We start from the raw sequence: 20,988 nt of genomic DNA, 5'->3' as shown, positions 1-20,988 counted from the left end.
TTGGTAGATGTATGAAGTCATGACCTCAGCAAAGCACCCAGTTCCTAAAATCAGGCTGAGATGTACCAGGGAATTAGGCATGGTACGCCAGACCCCCTAGGTATTACTTTAGGATTTTCTACTAAGATTTATGTGTATTGTTCACGTTATTTACAATTATTATATTTTTTTGTTGGTTTAGTTTTGTTTAAACATTGTGGTGGAACCGTGAACAGTATTTGATATGGGGAACCATAGAATGATTCTCTACTTACATCAGCGGATGCACGCGTTCCAATGACCTATTAAAAAGAGACATATCTGTTTGCGCAAACACACATTTAATCGTGTCCGTCTTTCCACTCATGAAGGGGTTAGATAGCGTTTTGGTGGATCTAGTCTCTTGTTTGTGTTTCCTATTGAGGATTTTGGATTGTCCCCTGTCTATGTCCATCGCTCTCGTTATAGTCGGTGGTTACGCGCGAGTTGAACGCCGTCCGGAGTAGTGGATTGTTTGGTCGTGGTTTTTGATCGATTGGACCAAGGTAAGAGATGAATGTATATTAAAAACTATAATAGGTACGATCGCGGTGACTGTGGCATGGTTAGGGTATACGCATTGTTAAAAATACGGAACTCATGTCGTGTCTGCACGTGTGGTATTAAAGAGCATCACGAGCAGGCTATGATGTTTAAGGTGACGGCACTTGCAGTATAGTGTTGGGAACAGATGGGGTTAGCACTATGGTGATTTTTATGAGAGAACGGAGTGACAACCTGTGATTTATGGGTGATAATTCGGATTTATGTGGTTTTATTTTGTTACAGTTGTCGGGGGTCCATCGAGGATCTAGTGACTCCAGTACATTAGTGTATGTCCTGCTTTTACAAACGTGCAGGTCCTGCATAAAGTGTTCTTTACCATTGGATATATGTAAGTTTTTGTATCACTTTTATTGTTGATATATATACAGTTAAAAGCCTTGTCTTGGCCAATGTATTAAGTACTAAGTGTTTTTTTTGTGGTGTGTTGGTTCCACAGGCTCGATATTAATACCGAGGCCAGTGGAGGATTAATCCTTTCGGTTCTTTTCACGATCCTAAGAATTGCATCTTGGGGGTGAGTAAGACGGTTGTCTCTATTTAATTTTGACTTATATGTGACCATCATGTGTCACCTTCTAAAAAGAAATAGGGTTGACATTCTGGCTTTTTATTGTTTTTAGATCGAATTCTGGCCCATACAAGCTTAAAATAGGGCGGAGCACTGTTTTCTTGCCCGACGTCCTGAAGAAGGCCTTTGACCGAAACACGTGTCGACGTTTTTCCTACGAGCAAGACATCTGGTTAAACACCATATCAGCCATATAATGACACCTGATATTATGGACTGGGTCATTGTTGAATATGTTAATGAAATACAATAATAGAGTGGATGCTCTGCAAAAAATTGAGTGTGGGGTATAACATGGTGTGTTTTTTTAGATAGATTGGCGAGTGGTTGTGGGACATGAATGAGGAGATGAATTGTTGAATTTTTAAAAAGTACTTTAGAATTTAAATATATATATTTTTTGTAATGAAGTATTTGAAATAAAATGTGATATGTTCTAATTGTGCCAGAGTCAACCCGTTCTACTGATCCAATATATAGTTTTGTGCTGGATCATAAACCTGTAATCTGTTTATTGAAATGAGGTTAATACAAAGCTGAACCTGAGGGTGCTGGGGGAGTAGTGGGAAAGGCGCTGCGCTTCCCTGCGCTTTGCACCATCACATGAAAAGTGTGAGCTGGGAAGACTTTGGACAGCTGATCCTGCATCAGAGGAGAAAAGTACGGCCATATTCCTGATCCGAGCTGGCTGTGTGTAAGACACAGCCCATGAAATTGGGACAGTCCTGCAAAATGCTGGATGGTTGGCCACCCTACACACCCAGCCCTGTTCCCCGAACTTGGGTTTATCTGGCAACTTGTTATAAGAAGAACATGGATAACTCGCACAAAGGGGATTTTTCGTCAACCATATGGATCTTTTGCCCATTTCAATACAACCTTATCTAAGCGGCAGCATTTTTATTGTTTCCCTGTTCACTTATCTTTTGCAGCTGTGTCTGCGTATAGGTGGGCAGCTAGGGCAAGCACCTGCTCTCCTCGCATCATAATTATGCCCCCCCTTTTACTCCTTTCCCTCTCGCTTCCTTTTTCTTTGACAAAGCATTCTTCCTCCCTTTTTTCCTTACCAGTAATTTCCTCTCTACTATCCTACTATTTCCTGCTTCTTTTGGACACAGTCATCCCCTATTCTTGTTTTGTTTCCTTAATCCTCCTCTCGCCTTCCTTTCTCCATTTCTACCAAAGGTTCGTTGTTTGAAAAATACTGCCCCCTTCCTCATTTTGCTGCTATTCGCATTACCTCCACGTCCACTCTTCCTCGTCACAGTACTTACTTCATGAGGCACCTGCCTCCGACACAGGACCTTCTTCTATTTCTTTAAATCCCTATAACTCCTCCCCCACATCCACTTCACTCAGTTTAATTTTTCCTGCCTCAGGCAGGTTGGACTTTTTCTTCCCGGTGCGGGGCACCAGGGAGCACCAATTGCTGGCCCCCTGGGGCGCGGGGGGCTGTGTGGCAGGACCCTCGGCTCCCTCAGGTGCGGCGCTGCTCCTGGGCCCCCTGTGGGGCTTGGGGGTCCCAGTTGAGCTGGATTGCCTCGCTCGGTTCTTTGCTGGGCTCCGGACCGCACCGTGAGCATTGTGTCCCGGGTCCTGCTCGGCCCGGGGGAAGGTAAGGACTGGGCTTGATGTTTTTCCCCTCTCCTCCTGCTTTGGCCATCTTGATTGGACTTGGCAGTATGGGCTAGCCTTCCCTTTTGTTGTGAAGCCTCTCTGCTGCTTGTCGTGGGGTGACTGTGACAGAGTGTATTTGAAAGTGCGGGGGCTCTGTTCTGACGCAGGCATGTCACATACCACCCGCTCCTCAGAGACATACGGCCCAGGATGCACCGGATGTTAGTTGCATTATCTGGGGGAAGGTAAGGAGCGGGGAGGACTGCGTTTGATATTTTCCCCCTCTCTTGCGGGTATGGCCATATTGACTCCGTCGACAGGCCATTTCCTCATGCTCTGTGTACACATCTTTATTGGAAATGATGGCAAGCACTTGGCAGTATTGGCTAGCCTTCCCTTTTTGTTGTGAGACCTCTCTGCTTCTTGTCGTGGGGTGACTGTGACAGAGAGTATTTGAAAGTGCGGGGGCTCTGTACCGTCACAGGCATGTCCCATACCACCTGCTCCTCAGGCACACACAGCCCAGGATTCCCTGTATGTTGGCTGCATTCCTTGCGTGCTGCCTGTGAATACGGCACAGATTTGGACACGTCTGCAAGCGGCCGGAAGGGTACCGGCCTGGCATAGTCTACACTTCGGGTTCGAGTCTCAGCGGTGCTGACTCGGTCCAAAATCCTTCCTAGACCGACGCATTGGAACCATTTAGAGCATGGGGCTACCATCTACTGGATACAGGGCTCAAGCCACCTCTCAGTCATGTGGCATGTTAGTGGGGTGTTTGGGTCTGTGCTAGCTATGGACGCAGACTCCTTGTCCGGTCCTCTTCCTCTAAACTGCGCGAGGGAAAGTCAAAAGAGTTGATTTGCTTTTCCCTTGTCCGGCATGGGATTATGGAAAATGCATCATGGAAGTAACGGCCATGCAGGGGGTTCCCAGTGTCTCTTCTTTTAGGGCCTAGGTCCTCCGGTCCCGACGTGTTGCTTTCACGCCTCCTCTCAGACTTGTGGGAAGTGATAGGGCACATGTCTGTGCTTAGAGGGGTTCTCAGAGCACCTGGTGCCGTTGGAGGGGGATGTCACTTCAGTGGGTTTTCCAGTATAGGCATACCCCAGGTAGGGGGTTGCCTTTGATGTCTGCTATCTGGGATGGATTGCTTTGCCCCGCTTTGTGACAGTACTCTGCCCTTTTGACGCCAGCCTATTGGCTCCTCTGTCGGCTGAGGGGGCCATAGTCTGCTGGACTTCTGGGCTGTCCTGTATCTTCCTTTTGATCGGTCGGATCTTTTTGTGGGCTGACAAGCATGCTGTTATATTGTGCCGCAGGCCTGTTTCAATGTCCTGTGATTTCCCTCTGGTGCAAGTGCAGTGACTGGCGGTTTACCCTGGCTTCTCGTCTCTATCTTCTCTGAGGTGTATGAGACCGGTGGGGTTCGGCTTCCTGGGTAATGGGCTCCTTCCGGAGGGGGGTTTCAGTTGCTGTTCCTGTCTCCTCCTGTCCAGGTTTGCATGGTTAGGACTTTGGTACCCAGCTCACAGTCTAAGTAGTTGGCCATGGGATCCTTTCTCTCCGAACAGTTGTTGTGGGTTACCGTCTTGCCCGTTCCTCTCCCTGTTCAGGGTCAAGTTTTCTACTTGCGGGTGTTCCTGGACCCTATGCCTTCTAGGATGTGTCACCTGCTTATGGGTCTCAAGACCCTGCACTGCTTGTCCGGACATCTTGGGAGAGCGTACTCTGGATGTTGTGCAGGGGGGGGGGGCGCTTGCTGGCTGTTCTGGGCTGGGTTCAAAGAAGGCAGTATGTCTCGGCTCGCCTGTTGCTGAAGTTACGGGGCACGTGGCGTCTTGCGTGTTATCCTGTTCCATGAGCCCGTCTTCGGTTACGTCCCCTGGTGTCTTATACTCTCTCCCACTGGCTCCCGACATCTCGGCTTTCATAGTTTTGTTTTCAGTGTCCCCAGCGCTGCGAGTCTCCCTGCTATGGTGGCGGGGGGGGTTTCAGGTCTACAGGCTGAGGTGTGCATGGTCCTTCCTCCTGTGGCCTCTCTTACTACCAACACCAGCAGAAAGGGTCTACATTGGGGGTCCTCTCAGCTCAAGGGTTGCGAGATCGGGGGAGAGCCGGCGATCATCCATTTGGCAAGAGTTGTGACATTGTTCAAGCTCTGGTGTACTGCGAGGAGTTGCTGGACGGTCGGCGGTTTTTGGTCCGATCAGACAATACGACAGCCGTGGCATTTGTCAACTGCAAAAGGGGTTCCGGCCGCTCCTTGAATGGTCTGGCAGCGCTTATAGGCACCTGGGAGGAATCTCACCTGGTGTCTCTGGTGGCCTCACGTATCAGAAGGGTGGACAATGTTCAGGCGGATCTTCAGACGCCGGTTTTCACTCCTCTGCGGAACTGGTCCTGTTGGTCCAGGTCTTTGCGGTGTCCTGTGTCAGATTAGGGTCCCTGGTTCTAGACCCGTTTGCATCCCCGCCTCAGCAGAAGTGCCCCTCTTCTGCTCTCGGTTTTCAGGCCGAGGGGATTGGGGGATGGACAGCCTCTCTGTACAGTGGCCTTGGAGTTTTTCTTTATGACTTTCCGCCTATTCCCCTTCTGCCCCGGGTGGTTTGGCACATCAGAGTGTCCCGGGTGACTGTGTTGTTGTTAGCTGCGTTCTGGTCCCGCCAGAGTTGGCTCCCCTCTCTGTTGGAGCTTCGGTTCTAGGAAACTTGGCTGGTTCCGAGGTGGCCGTGTCCCCTTCAAGGGGATCTGCGGTTGGAAGTCCACCGGATGCAATGGGCAGTGTGGCTATTGCTCAGTCTAGGTTTATATCTCAGGGGTTCTCAGATCCTGTGGAGTCCATAATGGATCCTCTTAGACCCTCCACTCTGAAGGTGTTCGGCAGACATTGGGGCCATTTCCGAGACAGGTATGGGTGGTCTGGGATCCCTCCCCTGCGTTCTGGCCTCTCTGCTATCCTTCGGTTCCTCCAGGAGGGGTTTTGACAGGGGCCTGGCAGTTTTTCCAGGCTTTGGTCTCAGTGGGCCTCCATGAAATTACTTTTGGGGGATTCTGATGGTCACTTGGATGGGGAGGTGTTGGTGGGGAAGTTGATCCAGGGTTTTTCTTCTTCCCGCCCATGTGCTAATAAAGGGCTTCGCCCTTGGGATCTCCCTCTTGTATTACGGTTCCTTCACGGGCCTCCTTTTGAGCCCATTTCTGAGATCGATATCAAACATCTTACACTGAAATCTGCTTTTCTTATTGCCCTCACTTCTGCCCGTAGGCTTGGGGGGGATTGGGGCTCTCTTATGTCACGCTCCTTTCCTGCGGGTACTGCCAGACTCGGTGGTGCTGGGGTGTGGTCCGTGGTTTCTCCCTTAAGTTGTCTCTCGGTTTTCACACCTCTCAGGGTCTGGTTCTCCCTGACTTCTTTCATGATCCAAGAACGCCTGAGGAGGTGGTGCGGCTGAACATTGATATCCGGCGGGACGTGTGGAGTATTTGGCTTGGTTTGCTTTTTCCACCAATCTGATAGTCTTCTGATTGCTTGTGGTCCGGCTGGGGCTGGGCATAACGCATCTATGGTTTCCATTTTTCAGTGGTTCTGGGTTGTAATCTCCAGGGCCCATGTGGCTTCTGGCCTGCCTGTGCACGTGCACGATCAGGGGCGGTCCGCCAGGGGTTTGGCGGCTTCCTGGGCCGATGCAAGGAGAGTTTTTCTCTGCAAGAGATTTGTAAGGCTGCCGCCTTGGCTGGTCTATGCATTTTCATCAAACGCTATCGGTGGAGTTTCTCCCACTCGGGGGTTGGTTCCTTCGTGGTTGGAGTTTTGTCTGTGGGGATGTGATTTAAGAGTTATTGTGGGTGTGTTTTGCTGAACTGTTTTTGGCTCTGTGTCCCATTGGGACCTTTTCCCCGTTGCTGCTTTGGTATGCCTCATGAAGTAGGTACTGGGACGAGGAAGAGTGGAGGTAATGCTCCGATTACTTACCTGTAATCTTCATTACTCCTAGTCCTACTCTTCCTCATCACAGTACTGACAAACCTCCTCACCCTCCCTGCGGGGAAGGTCCCATGCTCCGGCTTGGTAATATGAAACTGAGTGATGTGGATGTGTGGGAGGAGTTATAGGGATTCAAAGAAATAGAAGAAGGTCCTGTGTCGGAGGCAGGTGCCTCATGATGTAAGTACTGTGACGAGGAAGAGTAGGACTAGGAGTAATTTAGATTACCGGTAAGTAATCAGAGCATCCTCACCTGCCTACATTCACTCAATTTTTCACCTCCCTCATTTATCCACGTCACACACCAGTTGCCTTTACATTGCTGCTGCCCGTTCCATTACTCTTTTCTCACTCACTTGCCTCCCTTTCTCCTGCCCTCCCTCAATCTTCTTTTCTCCCCGACTCTTTAGAACTACATTATTCACTAAACTTCATCATTGTGTAACTCCACCCACTCTAGGCTCCGCCCCCATGGCCCGCCCACCTGGGGCCCTTAGCCTTAAATCTGTCACTGTTGTGCAGAAAAACATGGGAATAGTCACGTGTTCCCGTAATATAGGTTGGTACAAGGGAGTGTGTGAAGTTTAGCTGATGTGAGCAAGCACTCCAATGGGGCATTGTGTGATCACGTGAGCTTGCCTGTGGTTTACAATCCCTGTAGTGATGTGGCAGATGTTAGTTAGTCTGGCTCCTAATATTGTAATTTTCTTCATTTTTGTTTCTTTGAGATGTGAATAAAAAAAAGTCTTGCTTGAAGAAACGTAGATATGAATTTGTTATTCTGTCTTTTATAGCTTTTGTGAAACGTGAATATGAATTGTCATTATCGTTTTAAGAAATAGATTTTTCATGTTTATATAGTTATGTTGTAATGATCTTGTTTTATGAAATGTAATCTGTATTTGGTTATTTAAGATAGTTAAAAAGGTAACCTTTTGTTTTTAACCATAAAACAATTTTTTAAAAATGGGACGGTCATTTGAAATGTGTAATATCTTGGAAGCTGATGAACACCCGAGCCAGCAGGTAAGTTATTAAGTAGATTTATTGTAGTTCAAAGCCAGGAACAAAACATTGGCATGTCCTTTCCAAGTCAGCATAACTCCAACTGCCAAGCATAGAAACCCCACACACCAACACTCCTCTCACACTGACATCACTAGATTCCATTCAGTAGTGATGTCACCCACTCAGCTTGTAAGACACATTACAACACTTCTCCCTCCTTTACTTTGTTGGAACAGAGAATGATCACACCAAAACCATCACCAGACAAAAACCCCTACATGTACGTGTGGCCAGCACGTAATGCACCAACTAGTAACACCACTGGCGACAAGAAACTGCCCCCAGAGAACACCAAAACCCCGACACTCCAAGGAAGATCAAGGAAACAGGAAAGTGCTCCACCAAAGAAATAAGAACCCAATAAAACCTACATGGCACCCCCAGGATACTAACACTGTGCCATCACGTTGGGCAAATTGACACTTCTATATCAACCAAACCCTTATACCAAGTCCTACGCCCAACTATACACCCACTTCCACTCCTCCCTTTAACAAAACAGAGAGGAACCCAGCGCAGTCTACAAAGGGCTCACTCCTTTCATAACAGAACAGGACAACCTTCAAGAAACAAAAATAAAAAACTACGCACCTCCACCAGTTCCAAGCTGCCCCTTGGAACCTAAGTCCTGCCACGACCCAGCGTCCACAACAGATAACTACCTAACACTCCTCAACCCTCAGTGCACAAACATCCTCCTATCCTAGTCTGCCCCCTAGGACACCAGGGCTGCCACCCCCGGGCACGAACCACACGGCTCAACAGAGCAACAACAAGCACAACAACGAAACAGTTCACCACAGCACCCCTAAGGTACCACAACACTACCAAAACCCGAACCATAGAAAACACAACTCCGGCACCCGCTCACCCCGTCCAAAGGCTCCTCGAAGCGCATCCGAACTCCTGGATGTGCTACAGACCTGGGCGGGCACCCGTTCTCCATGTCCGCGCACACGCCATACGCGCCCCTCTGACTACGGGGCTCCAGCGCCTCTGACTACGGGGCTCCAACCAACCGCGCGAATCACGGCGCCGCCTAATAAGGCGCCACACAACGCTTTATGATGGACCAGAGAACACTGTTCAAGGCCCCCGTTTCCACTGGTGCAATAGACCAACTGCCCTTCCAGCACCGCACACCGTAATGTGTGCCGATCAAAATTCCGCCCGCAGCACCACCCGGTAACTGGGACAGGCGGCCCACAATGGAACAGCTGTTACTGCTAGCACTGCACACCGACCCGTGTGCCGACTAGGACCTCAAATCAGCACCGTCCGGAGGTGCTAAGCCTAGTCAAACTGCTGTGGGCCCCTAAACCTGCTGAACTTGCTCAAAGACATTGATTCAAGGAGGGCAATGTTTCCTGGTTCTGGACTGCCCCCTCCACGACAGGATCCCACCTTCGTCACCAGTGTAATATCTTGGAAGCTGATGAACACCCGAGCCAGCAGGTAAGTTATTAAGTAGATTTATTGTAGTTCAAAGCCAGGAACAAAACATTGGCATGTCCTTTCCAAGTCAGCATAACTCCAACTGCCAAGCATAGAACCCCCACACACCAACACTCCTCTCACACTGACATCACTAGATTCCATTCAGTAGTGATGTCACCCACTCAGCTTGTAAGACACATTACAACAAAATGCCCTTTTAAAGTTGTCCTGTATGCCCCATAACCTCAACGATTGGTGGCTGATCCCAACCTCTCACAATAGAAACATTAATTTTGTGAATTACAAAATATTCCATTCACGATTTGCACGGCTCTTTCCGTGATGGAGTAACGCGTTTTGTTCTTATGGCTCAATCCAATCTCATGAATTCTCTGGCTAAATTAACATGCTGCCTATCCTTTGAACTTATAATAGTTTTACGTGTACATTATAACTGTAGGACGATAAAAAGTACCAGAATACAAAGGAAAAAACAGAACTTGATGGGAGGGTTAGAGCCGCCTGACATATAAAAGACATACTATTAGAGCGCCATGGACAAAACCAAAACAACTAAATGAGCAGCTATGCATCCGTTGCACGAGGCACCTCATATTGCCAGTTATTGTTTTTAACACCTACATTTTGTGAACACATATACTACCTACGAATTCTATTAATATACTGTTTGAATAAGCAGGTGACTGAGGGCAACACCTTGCCCTTCGCCCCCAAAGAATCCATCTTTAGATAAGGCAGGAATGTACAGCAACATTGGTTTACTTGAGCAGGCGCCCTTCATTTAGCTACGTAAATCGGCAAGCTGCTCTTACCATGGTCGGCCCACGCCAGCACGGGGAGCGGTGGCAATAGCGTGGCAAGGCAGAGCAGCAATGGAGTCAGGAGAAGATGCATCCTCCCAAACAGTCAAAAGGGGGCCGTTAAACTGCACACCCGAGGCTTTTGCACCTGACGTTAAATCTTCTCACTCGGATCTGTGGATATGTGAAACGCAGAACTTTCTCCCTTCTCAACGTGCTTCCTTGTTTTGCCGGAGGAGGAGCCGATTGGCCTTAGTTGTTGTTACTGTCACATTGCACCGTGTGTCATCATCCAGTGACGTGCCGCATTCCCATTGGCCAACAGACTAGCGTGACCCGGGCATGGGGCGGGTTCACAGTACGACCTATTTTACGTAAGTGTCACAGCGTTAACAAGAACTGACTGGGGACGGCAAAGAATTTGAGATTATCATCGCGGCTTCAGAACTAAATTAAGCTGTTGGTTGGCACAGTTGTCGATCTTTTCTGATCAATACTGCTAGAAAAAAGGCTTCTTTTATTGACTATTAATCTTTAATTCACTTTTGCCACCTTATCAATCACAGCAAACATATTATAAAGTTGACAAATCGTGCTTTCTTAAATCAATAAGCGTAAGCATCTTGTAGCTATTATGTATATAGTTAAGGGAGAGGATGCAGGGGTAGAACAAGTCAGGGTGCTAGCTCTGCTCTAGGAAAGCGTAAGCATTCAGCATGAATGATCTACGCTGCCCCCTCCCACCCCCCATACTTTCAACATTCTGTGACCAAAAAGATGTGGGATTTTTCAAGTTTCAAAAATAATAATTGGCATAACAATTACATCACAGGAAAATACAAAACCTACATTGTTGTCACCACTGGAGCATTCTAAAATATGCAACCCATCAAACAGCATAACCTGGAAAGACGTTCAAATGTTTAAAACGTATCATTCTGAACGGTAAATTAACACCAAATTCAATTACCTACCTTAACAGAAGGTAATCACATGAGCTGGTAGGCAACGTTTGCCACTGCTCTGTAGCAGCAGCCTAGGTAATACATATTTATTCCTGCAGTGCAAAATGAATAACTGAACAACAACATGGAGACTGCTAGCCTCCTCAGACTGATATGCAGATGCTGTGTGATGGTGGTACACTTGCCACTTGCCTTCACTGGTGGTTCACCTAAGACCTGTCCGGGCCAGAGTGCTGGGCAGTTCATGAAGTTGTGAGGTCAGGTCAATGGATTGGTCTGAGGCCATCACTCAACATAATCTCTTACCTGTCCACCACACAGACAAATGTGTTGCATGCTTTGTCCTGGGATGGTCTCAAGCAGCCTGCCATAGAGTCACATAAATTACCCGCCTCTGTAAAAAGCAGTAGGATCTGTCACCCAAATCTGTAGGCGGTAGGACTGCTTAAAAAGCAGTAGCCTACTGCCTAAATCAGTATGGTTGGCAAGTATACACCCCTGTAATAGGGCTCCCATCTGTGAGGCCTGCCACACCGTTAGCCCGCCCAGCCCTGAGGACTCTGTTTCCTGTCCGGGCTCCATGCGTGCTCTCTCGAGCCTATGTTATCTGCCCCATGTATTCTGTTCCACACGTGCCAGTTTTACGTCACTCCTCCGTGTGTGCCTCTTAAAGGGACATGTTATGTTTTATGCTTTTCTTCCCTTACCTTTGGTGTATGCATTAAGTGAGAATCCGATTGTGGAATGTTATGACTCAAGGTCCCTGGAAGTTCCACAGATTGTCAGTTGGGACCTGGAGCTTGAGAAAGTGGGGAACCGGTGGATGTCTCACTCATTACCTATGAACTTAGCCTATATGTAAATGTACCTGTGTCCCTGATGTACTTGCCTGCTGTTTAAAGAGAACTGTGAACCGAGTAAAGTTGGTTTTACTACATATGACTCGGAGTAATTAATTCCACCAAGGGACCAACGTATCAGGACACCACATTCCTCCTTTTTCATAACAACAACGTGATAACAAAACCACTACACAGACAACTGGCCATCAACACACAATCAATAAACATGGTAACTTGGTCTCTAACAACACCCTCAACTGTTTGATTCATGTGTCCAGCACATAGTCCTTCAGACGAGCCGGTCTTTCCCTCCCTGCATGTTGGGGATATCGCCGGCCCCACTCCCAGCTCCGCCTCTCCTCACCTGCATCCCCTTGGTCCAGGGGAACCGGAGAACAATCAGTCCCTCCCCCTTTGTCGGACTCTCCTGCACACCCCCTTTGGGGGGACACCTCCTACTGGGTGCTCTCTCCCAGTTTCTTAAAAAAACTTGCATTCCTCGTGACCGTGGCACTCCCGTCCAATGCAGTCACCATGGACCCCTTCACTGCTATCACGTCCATGGGGTTAGTTTCATAGGACAAAGACAGTTTCCCTTGGGGGCGCCAATTTCTCACAATCACCTCGTCCCCTGGGGCCAACGAGTATGGTCGAAGCCCTCTTCTACTAATCTCGCCCTCATTCCTGGATCACCTCTCCTCCGGCACTTAGTCATCAATCACAGCCAGCTCCCGGTCCCCTGTGTCCGGCAGGAGGCCTCGTGAATACCGCTTAAACATTGCCTCTGCTGAAGCCACCCCCGTAGTGCAATGGGGGGTTGCCCGATTCTCCCTTAAGAACTTACATGGTGCCCTTCTGAGACAATGTCCTTGTCCATGAGCGATTCGGAACACCTTATTGAGGGTCCTCATCAACCGCTCTGCCTTCCCATTGGCCAGATTGGAGTACTCTTCCGATGGTGTATTCCATACTCCTTCATGAGTTGGCTGAAGCTTTCCCCTTGGAATGGTGGCCCATTGTCCGAGCATAGCACCTGGGGAAGACCATGAGTTGCGAAGATCTTCTCTAGCACCATCGCCACATTGTCAAATGACACCAACTACAGGAATTCTACCTCCGGATACCTCGACCACTGATCCACCCTCACCGAGAATGTGAATATCTCTTCCAGCAGACCTGAAGTCTGCGTGCTCCGCCTCCCACGGTTGCGTACCTCGAGGCATTGACTTGATAGGGGGTTCCTTCTGCAAAGGGGCCGCCACCTGGCACCATACGCAGCCCGCTACAGAATTCTCTACTTTCCTTTCCAGGTCAGGAAACCAAACTTTCAGCCTTAAGCAGGCTTTGGTCTTGGCCATCCATTGATAGCCCTGATGTGCCAGTTCAATCACCTGCTGAATCTTGCTCGCAGGTATAACAATCCTGTCTCCTGAGTCAGCAAATGCCAGCTCATCACAAACCCTCCATAATTGCTCCAACGCTGTGCGTGCCTCCTGAATCCTCTTACTGAGGCCTTACAAGATTGGCTTCCACTCCCCTCTTTGCAGTGCACCTCGGAGAAGTTGGAAACAATCATCGTCCTCTGACTACTTCTCCAGCTCCATATTGGGCATTGAGTTTGGAGTGGCGGACTCAACGATAATTTGCAGATGTTCATCGGCCCCCTCCAAATTGGTTGCTCCATCTGCCTGCTTGTCCTGGGGGTATCTCGACAAATAGTCAGCCGCATTATTCGCACCAGGTCGGTACACCAGCGACACACCATACTCCAAAAGAGCCAGCATCCACTGCTCTATTCTGGCTGGAGGCTTTGATGATGAGCCCGGCATTATTGGCAACAGGGGCTTGTGATCCATCACGACTGTCACCAGTCTGCCCAACACATACAGCTAAATATGCTTGCACCATGAGAGCACTGCGTGGACCTCATGCTCAATCTGACAGAGCGCAGCTGGCAAACGCAATGGGCCTAACCTCGCCCTTGGTGCCCATCTACGTCAGGATCGCTCCGAGGCCAAACAGGCTGGCATCCACCACCACTTTGGATGGGAGAGATGGATCAAAGAACGCCATTGTGTCTTCAGCAGTGAGGGCCATCTTTATGTCATCAAATACCGATTTCTCAAGAGGACCCCACTGCCAGGTGGTATCTTTTCTCATGAGGCTCCTCAAAGGCTCAGATCGTCTCGCAAGGTTCCTTATGAAACGGCCACAGTACATTACCGTCCCCAGAAAACTGCATACCTCTGTCACTGTTTCCGGGGGCCTGGCCTCCATGATATCCTTGACCTTACTAAACTAAACGGACTACAAGTTAACCCAAGAAAGTCAAATATTCTGGTGCTGAAACACCCAAAAAAGCAAATTAACTTTGGCAAATGGTTTTTTGAAGGAGAGGCTATTACAAGGGTAGACAAATTAGTCTATCTGGGTTACACAATGTTTGCCTACCCAACAGTAAGTAAAGTGGAACTTGAAATCAGATCCAAAACTGAGAAAGCTATACCTCAGATGAAAAAGATCTTCTTTGAGCTTTGTAAATTTTCAATCAAACCATTAATAAAGTTTTATAATGCCAAAGTAATACCTGTGATATTGTATGGGTTGTAGGCTCAACCAAAGCTCTGGGAGTTGGATTGGCAACATGTGGAGGGTCACATCTGGAAGAGCTTGTTGGGACTGCCCAGCTGTTTGCCCATTCAGGTATTAAGGTTTGAGTTTGGCCTAAAATACTTGCAGCAACAGGTAGCTTGGAGATTGTTATCTCTCTTCAGGCCAATAATAATTCCACAAAAATACTCTCTTTACGAAGCTGTTGATCATCATTTCCATAAGGACTGCTCGAAATTCTCCATGATCTGGCTATAAAAGCTAAAAGAAATCTGGAAGGTGCCGATTCAACAGTAACAACCCTGAAAGACAATCCATTGAAAGCAAAGAAAGAACTGGAAACAATGGACTGGATCAAAACAGGACTGGAAATGAGGCTGGTAAAACCGAAGAATGGCTTCCTAGTAGTGGAAAAAAAATTGGGAGATTTGCCCAATTATCTGCTAAAACATCCCAGTAGTGAATCAAGATACGTTTTCCTTAGGGCCCGCCTAAATCTAATTCATACAGGCGAGATCCTAAGCATTAGAGGCCAAAGTCAGAACATCATATCGTTTTGTAAAATCTGTGTAACCCAAAATAAGCAAAACCTGCACCACTTACTCATAGAATGCAAAGGAACTTGGGAGACTAGAGTCCTCAATTTTGGGAAGTGTGTGGCACAAAATGGACTGCTTGCATTCAGAGAACTTTTGGAATCGCCTGATCTCGGGGCATAACACCGCCCTGACAATAGCAGTAGGTCAGGTCCTTTCAAGGCTAGGTTTGGCCCATCCAAGCGCTGGGCAATCTGGGATCAATGCCTCCACAACTATTACGGCTTAACATAGCTGCAGTAATGAACAATCTAGTATGGGGTTCAGGTTTTTGGGGAAATGAAGGTTTTCTATTTTTCCTCTCTTCCCTTTGCTTTTTAGGTTTTCTATTTTTTTTTCCTTTCTCTTTTTTTTTCTTTTGATTTATTGTTTTTAGGCTTGTCTTGTATTGCATTGAAATGTTTTGTAAGTTAATTGTATTTTAACTGTGGCAAATATGTAAAATGTTGATTTATTTTTATAGTTTGTAAAGATCTATTTGATCCAAACAAATAAAACAAAAAAAATGATATCCTTGACCTTACGGGATCAGGTGCCACGCCTCCTTCCTTGAACACAAAACCCAAGAATTCAATGGTAGTCTGTAGAAACTTGCAATTTTCTCTGAGGAGCGTTAGGCCCAGTGTCTGGATGCATTCAAGCATCTTGACTAAACGTGCCATGTGTTCCACCTCCGACCTTGCAAACTCTAGGATGTCATTGCTGATGTTCAAGACACCTTCTAGATCGGGACACCACATCCCCCGAGCTGACCAAAGTGGTACCACGTTTTCTTTCTATGATCCATTTCAGTTACAACTGTAAAATTACATTATAAGTGCAATGCAGGACTACCAGCATCCCTATGCAATATAAAGTGAGCCTGAACACCAGGGCTGGCTGATTATTGTGGGCCTCATTGTCCTGAAATCCCTCGGTGGTCTCTAGGCACCCTCTGACATAGGGTTGGAACCTCCCCACTCAATGCACCACTCTCCTCACCTGTAGAATCCGAGTCTGTCACTTCGATGCCGTGGCGATGGGCCAGATAATCTTCCCCTTTTTTGTAGTCTGTGACCTGACATGGGTAGAAGCCGTGATGTACCACTTAAGGACCACACCACGGCCCCAGCCCCGGGCACAGACAGAGTCAGAGGAAAAAGCCCGTAGGCAGAAAAAACCTCGGGGATTCTCAAGCGGTGCTGGCCGTAGGACAGGGCTCTGATGTACACAAGGACTGATGAGGAAAATCCAGGAATGAGTTGACACACCACAGACCAGCATTGTTAAGGTGACAGGGCCAAAGATCTGTCCCTGTGAAGAGGGGATATGGATCCCTCCCAGCCAGAGACAGGAGGCCTACAAGTGTACTTGCCAAAGCCAGTCCTGCCCCAGACGTGGGGTGCAGGAGTTGGATGGGCCACAGCCTCAGTCCCCTCTACATGTGCCTTGCTAGATGTAAGAAGCACCACTTCTTTTTACCGATACCTGCTGTGCAACATGCTGGCCATCGTTTCTCTTTTTGTCTCATAGTACTGTAGTTACCACAAGTCCTTTTAGCAGAGACCCATCTACACAGCTCACCATGGAGCGTGGCGGTAGCGAGCGGGGAAGCAGTGGAGTGCTGCATAAGTCAGACTGCAATCCAGAAGTTCCATTCAAACTTGACATGAACTGTGAACTTGGCTATAATTGTAGCTGGCTGCCATTACTGAGAGCCGGCAGACCCGTGTATGAAAGGGGGTGGGGCTTAAAGCCTTTTTTGTGTTCTTTGATGCCTCTAACCCAGGGGGAAGGGAGATACTACATTCAGCGGGGACAGAAAGAGACATGGCAGTATGGGTTGTTCGGGTAAGTTCAGTGGAGGAGAAGGCAGACTGAGAGACCAGTTGGAGGAAGGAGAGTGGAGAGGAGCGTGGGGGAGGATTGTTGAAAGCGTGTTCAAGGTGAGATGTTGGATGGTAAAAGAAAGTGGTAGTTAGGTGTGAAAGAGGGTGCAAGATGAGTGAGTGAGACTAAGTGGGAGTGTGGGTGCGATTGTCTAGGAAAGTGAAAGGGCAGTGACTGGGAGAAAGCGCGGGTGGAGTGGAGTGTAAAGGGAGTTTAGAGGGGAGAAGAGAGTAGTGGAGTAGGTACTGGAGAGGGGAGAGAAGAGTAGTAGAGAACATAGAGTAGAGAAGAGTAGTATAGAAGGGAGTGGAGAGTAGTGAGAAGCAAGGAATGGCAGGAGACACAGGAACTTAAGAGGGACAGACAGAGGAAGAGGAGAGTGGGAGGAAGAGAAGGGAGGAGAGTATAAGAAAGGAAAATGAAGAAATAGACATCAGGGAAAGGAACATAAGAGTGTGGAAGAACAAGATTGAGTGAGACCTGAATGATTGGAAGCTGCCACTTTTTTATACCATTCTTATTGTGGAGTCCAGATTAGGATCCACCTAAAGTGACCTTGGAAGGAGTTAGCAGGATAAGGCGTTTGCCTTTAAGCCACTATCATTAGTCAGACATTTAGATAGTAGGGGTTACCAATCTCTAGTTACCATCGTGGGCTTTAGGGAAGCATGAGCTAGGAAGGGAAAAGGCAAGGGCGATGAGAGAGGAAGGTGCAGCTCTTCCAGAGCCCTTTCTCAAGCATTTTAATAAAAACCCTTGAAACTTCTATGAGAGTTGGTGTGTTGGTGTGTTTCTGAGACCTTCTGTGACACGTGGGTTCATTTAGACCCCAATATAGAGGTAACCCTGAGGGTGTATATGCAAGGGAGGATCAACCTAGGTGGGGGAAATTTGTAGACTGGAGGGAGCGCGTTCTTAGGTGAGACACAGTATTCCCCATTCCCTTTTTATTATGAACCTTCATTCCCAGTAGGGTTCTGGCGACAGACCCACTTACCTTCCTTTCAGAATGAGCCTGGGAAACAACCTTATTATAAAAGGTCTAGAAAGAGAACACCTCGAAAGACCTCTCTCTATATGGGCAAGGTAAACGCACATCAAAACCCTTATTTTGATTCCAAGACACCGCAAACCTATACTAAACCAGGGGGGAAACAATTAGGAGTAATACTTCCTGTCATTCAGTCTTTTCCCCTGCCCTACACATCCACTTTCCCACATTCACATACTTTTACAACTGGCATGAGGAAGAGGCAACTAGGAGTGAAACACACTCCTAGTCAGTTTGACCACTATGGTACTGAGGTGAGGAAGAGGACTATGTGTCACGACTCGCTCCCTTCGCTCCCGTTCCCGCCACTTGGGGGCATGTTTTGGGGTTTATTCCCTACTGGACATTTCCTCCGAACCTAATGCTACAGTGCTGTGATGTATTGGGAGCGCTAAAACCTTATTTTCCATGTTACTTCCCTTCCGGATCCATTCCAGGTTTTTGGCAGCCAGCATGCTACTTTACTCAAATGACTATGCTTCCCAGAATGCCTGGCTCACTGCTTCACCTCCTCCCTTGCAGGACAAGGTTGGGTGGAGGATAGGCAACACTTGTGGCTGCAGGTGCAGCAGACGGCACACCTGAGGGGTGTGCTCGTTAAGCAGCTTTAAAAGCCTCAGTTTACTTCAGTCCAGCTACTGGTCATCGTTGCAGTGTTCCTGTTGTGACTAGTCCCTTGTTCCTTGTTCCTAGCTTTTGTGCCTAGTTCCTGTTTCTTGTTCCTCTGCCCTGGATTTCGGATTCATGTGCTAAATTGATTTCTGCTTTCTGGATTTCCCTTTCTGTCTTCCTCTGTCTGCAGGCAGCCTTTCTCTGTGCTTTACCCTTTGATGCAGCCCAATTTGCCTGTGTTTTCTGTTTCTTTGATGCTGTCCTTTGCTACTGAAAAACGTGATGCATTAGTCTTTCCTTTTTTAGATTTAGTTTCCTGCCTTTTCTCCTTGGATGGGTGAGTAAGGTTTCCTTTTGTGATATCATTTTCCCTGCTCCTGATCCTTACTTCCTATTGGGATCCATGCCATGTTTTCCATTTCACTTCTGCATTTATTTCCCATTTGATTATTTAGGTGTGGGGTGCTGTAGTAACTAGTCCCTGTGTGAATTCCTTTTGTTTTCCTCACTATTTCTTTAATTACAATTCCTACTTGCTCCTTGACTTAGGTCTTAGGTATTTAGTTATCCTCCACCCATTGCTGTTATAGCCTTCTGGGTCCCTGTTTGATCAACTGGGTTCGTGGGTTTACTGACATTCAAGTGGTCTTTCCGGTTCTCATGAGTACTGTTTCTAAGTTCCTTATTGAGTATCTTCCAGAGTGTCAGCACACAGATCCTGTCCTTGCTTGCCCACTACGAGGGCTTAGCGCTGTCAGTATCTGTAAGAGCATAGTGGGTAAGGAGTTTGCCGACTTTCCTTTCAGTCATAAGGAGGTTCTAAGCACTTACCCCACATCCCTTTTCATATATAGGTATTTTTGTTTCACTCTATCTGCACTCCTGGGTTTTAGTATTATGAGTCGTGGTTCTTGTGTGCACGTTGTTTGATTCAAGGTTATTCACTGTGCGATTTTGTGCACATTTCCCTTGCCATATTTGCTGCCTTTGTACTCACCTGATTAATCCTGACACTATGGAAGGTGAGGCATGTCCCGTTAATTACTATAATTGGAAGGGGAACCTGTTGATGATGATAGGTTATTTATAACGCGCTTAATACCCAGAGGATTCTAAGCGCGGACCCAGGGATCGAACCTGTGGTGCTCTGTGTCATCTTCCTTCCAAGGCGAGCACGTCGCCCCTGAGCTATCCTCCCAAGACAATCCTCTCCTGCCTGGTGAGAAGGTGACACTTGCTCCTCGCGTTGCAGGCTGGAGCAGGGCCAGCGGAGATGAGGCTGCGTGTTGCCAGGGGGAGAGAGTGGTGCCGCGACTCAGCAATTACCCAAGCCACGTGTTCCCAACTGGAGCTGGGGAACACGGAAGACTCCTAGCCGTGGCAGACCACTGCAGCAAGGTTTCCCAGTAGTGAGCGCTGATCGCTGGAGCTCCTGACTCTTACCTGGGAAGAAAGTAGAAATCAGAGAAGACTGCAGAGATGCCTGGGGGAGCAGCCGAGTACCGGTGAGTGTGAGAGAGGGAACACTTGTACCGGGGCGCTCCAGGGGTGGGAATTGGACATTTGCAAGTAGCGATTCAGTAAACACCTAAGAGTGGGGTTTGGAACCCTAAGGGAAGAATATTGAATACTGAACAGACTGCAAAGCACTTTTTGAAATACCACATGATTTATTGAATTCCCAACAATCTGCAAAGTGGCTTTTGAAATGTACCAAGATTTGTTGGATATCGAATTGAAGATAAAAATAAGGAGATCAGGTGAAAATACTGCATGAGTTAAAAGCAAATGATGTACAGCTGTGAACACAGTCAAAACCTGTTTAGAAGCATTTAATGAACAAAGTGAAAGTTCATAATAAGCACTATTGAAAAACAGAAAACAAGTTTGAAGTGAAAGTTCATAATAATCACTATTGAATTCAGCAGAAAAGTAAGTGTGAAAGACAAGTTGATGACCTTGAACGAACAGTGTAAAACTGATTTATTTATTTGTCAGGCACCTATATAACAAAATAGTGTTTCCAGGCACCACAAGACAAAGTGGGGAGGGAACAAGGGGAGTAAATGGCAAAAGTAAGTAAATATACAATCATGGTCCTACTAGGCCTTGTGACATTCGGGCATGCGAGTGCAACAAAGAGAAGTGCTGGAATAAGGGAGGGAGGGTATGGGCAAGTGCCGGTGAGAGCCCGGGAGGGAAGTGCCAAGGGGTAGCAGGGGTGGAGGCTGCTGGCTAATTGCAAGGGCGGAGGAATCCCAAGGGTGGGATGCATAGGGGGCCCACAAGGGCATAGCTGGGAGGATGAAGGTGCTGGTATCGACTAGGCAGGGGCTTGGTAACCTGTGGGATTCATGAA

At 47.7% G+C, this 20,988-nt stretch overlaps 1 protein-coding gene across 3 annotated transcripts in view; it reads right to left on the bottom strand.

The window, feature by feature from the left end:
* The window catches only part of SARAF (store-operated calcium entry associated regulatory factor), a 258,605-nt gene extending 248,238 nt beyond the window's left edge, over positions 1 to 10,367 (bottom strand). For 2 of the 3 annotated variants that reach the window (XM_069626165.1, XM_069626166.1), the window contains exon 1: positions 10,097 to 10,367. In XM_069626165.1, coding sequence (XP_069482266.1) covers positions 10,097 to 10,178 — 82 coding nt within the window. In that variant the 5' untranslated portion in view covers positions 10,179 to 10,367. The remainder of the gene's footprint in view (positions 1 to 10,096) is intronic. The other variant, XM_069626167.1, reaches the window with a different exon arrangement.
* Positions 10,368 to 20,988: the final 10,621 nt, after the last annotated feature.

Source organism: Ambystoma mexicanum, chromosome 6p, assembly GCF_040938575.1.
Source record: "Ambystoma mexicanum isolate Mex_15411 chromosome 6p, UKY_AmexF1_1, whole genome shotgun sequence".
In the NCBI taxonomy this organism is placed as follows: domain Eukaryota; kingdom Metazoa; phylum Chordata; class Amphibia; order Caudata; family Ambystomatidae; genus Ambystoma; species Ambystoma mexicanum.
This window is presented reverse-complemented; position numbering and strand designations above follow the sequence as displayed.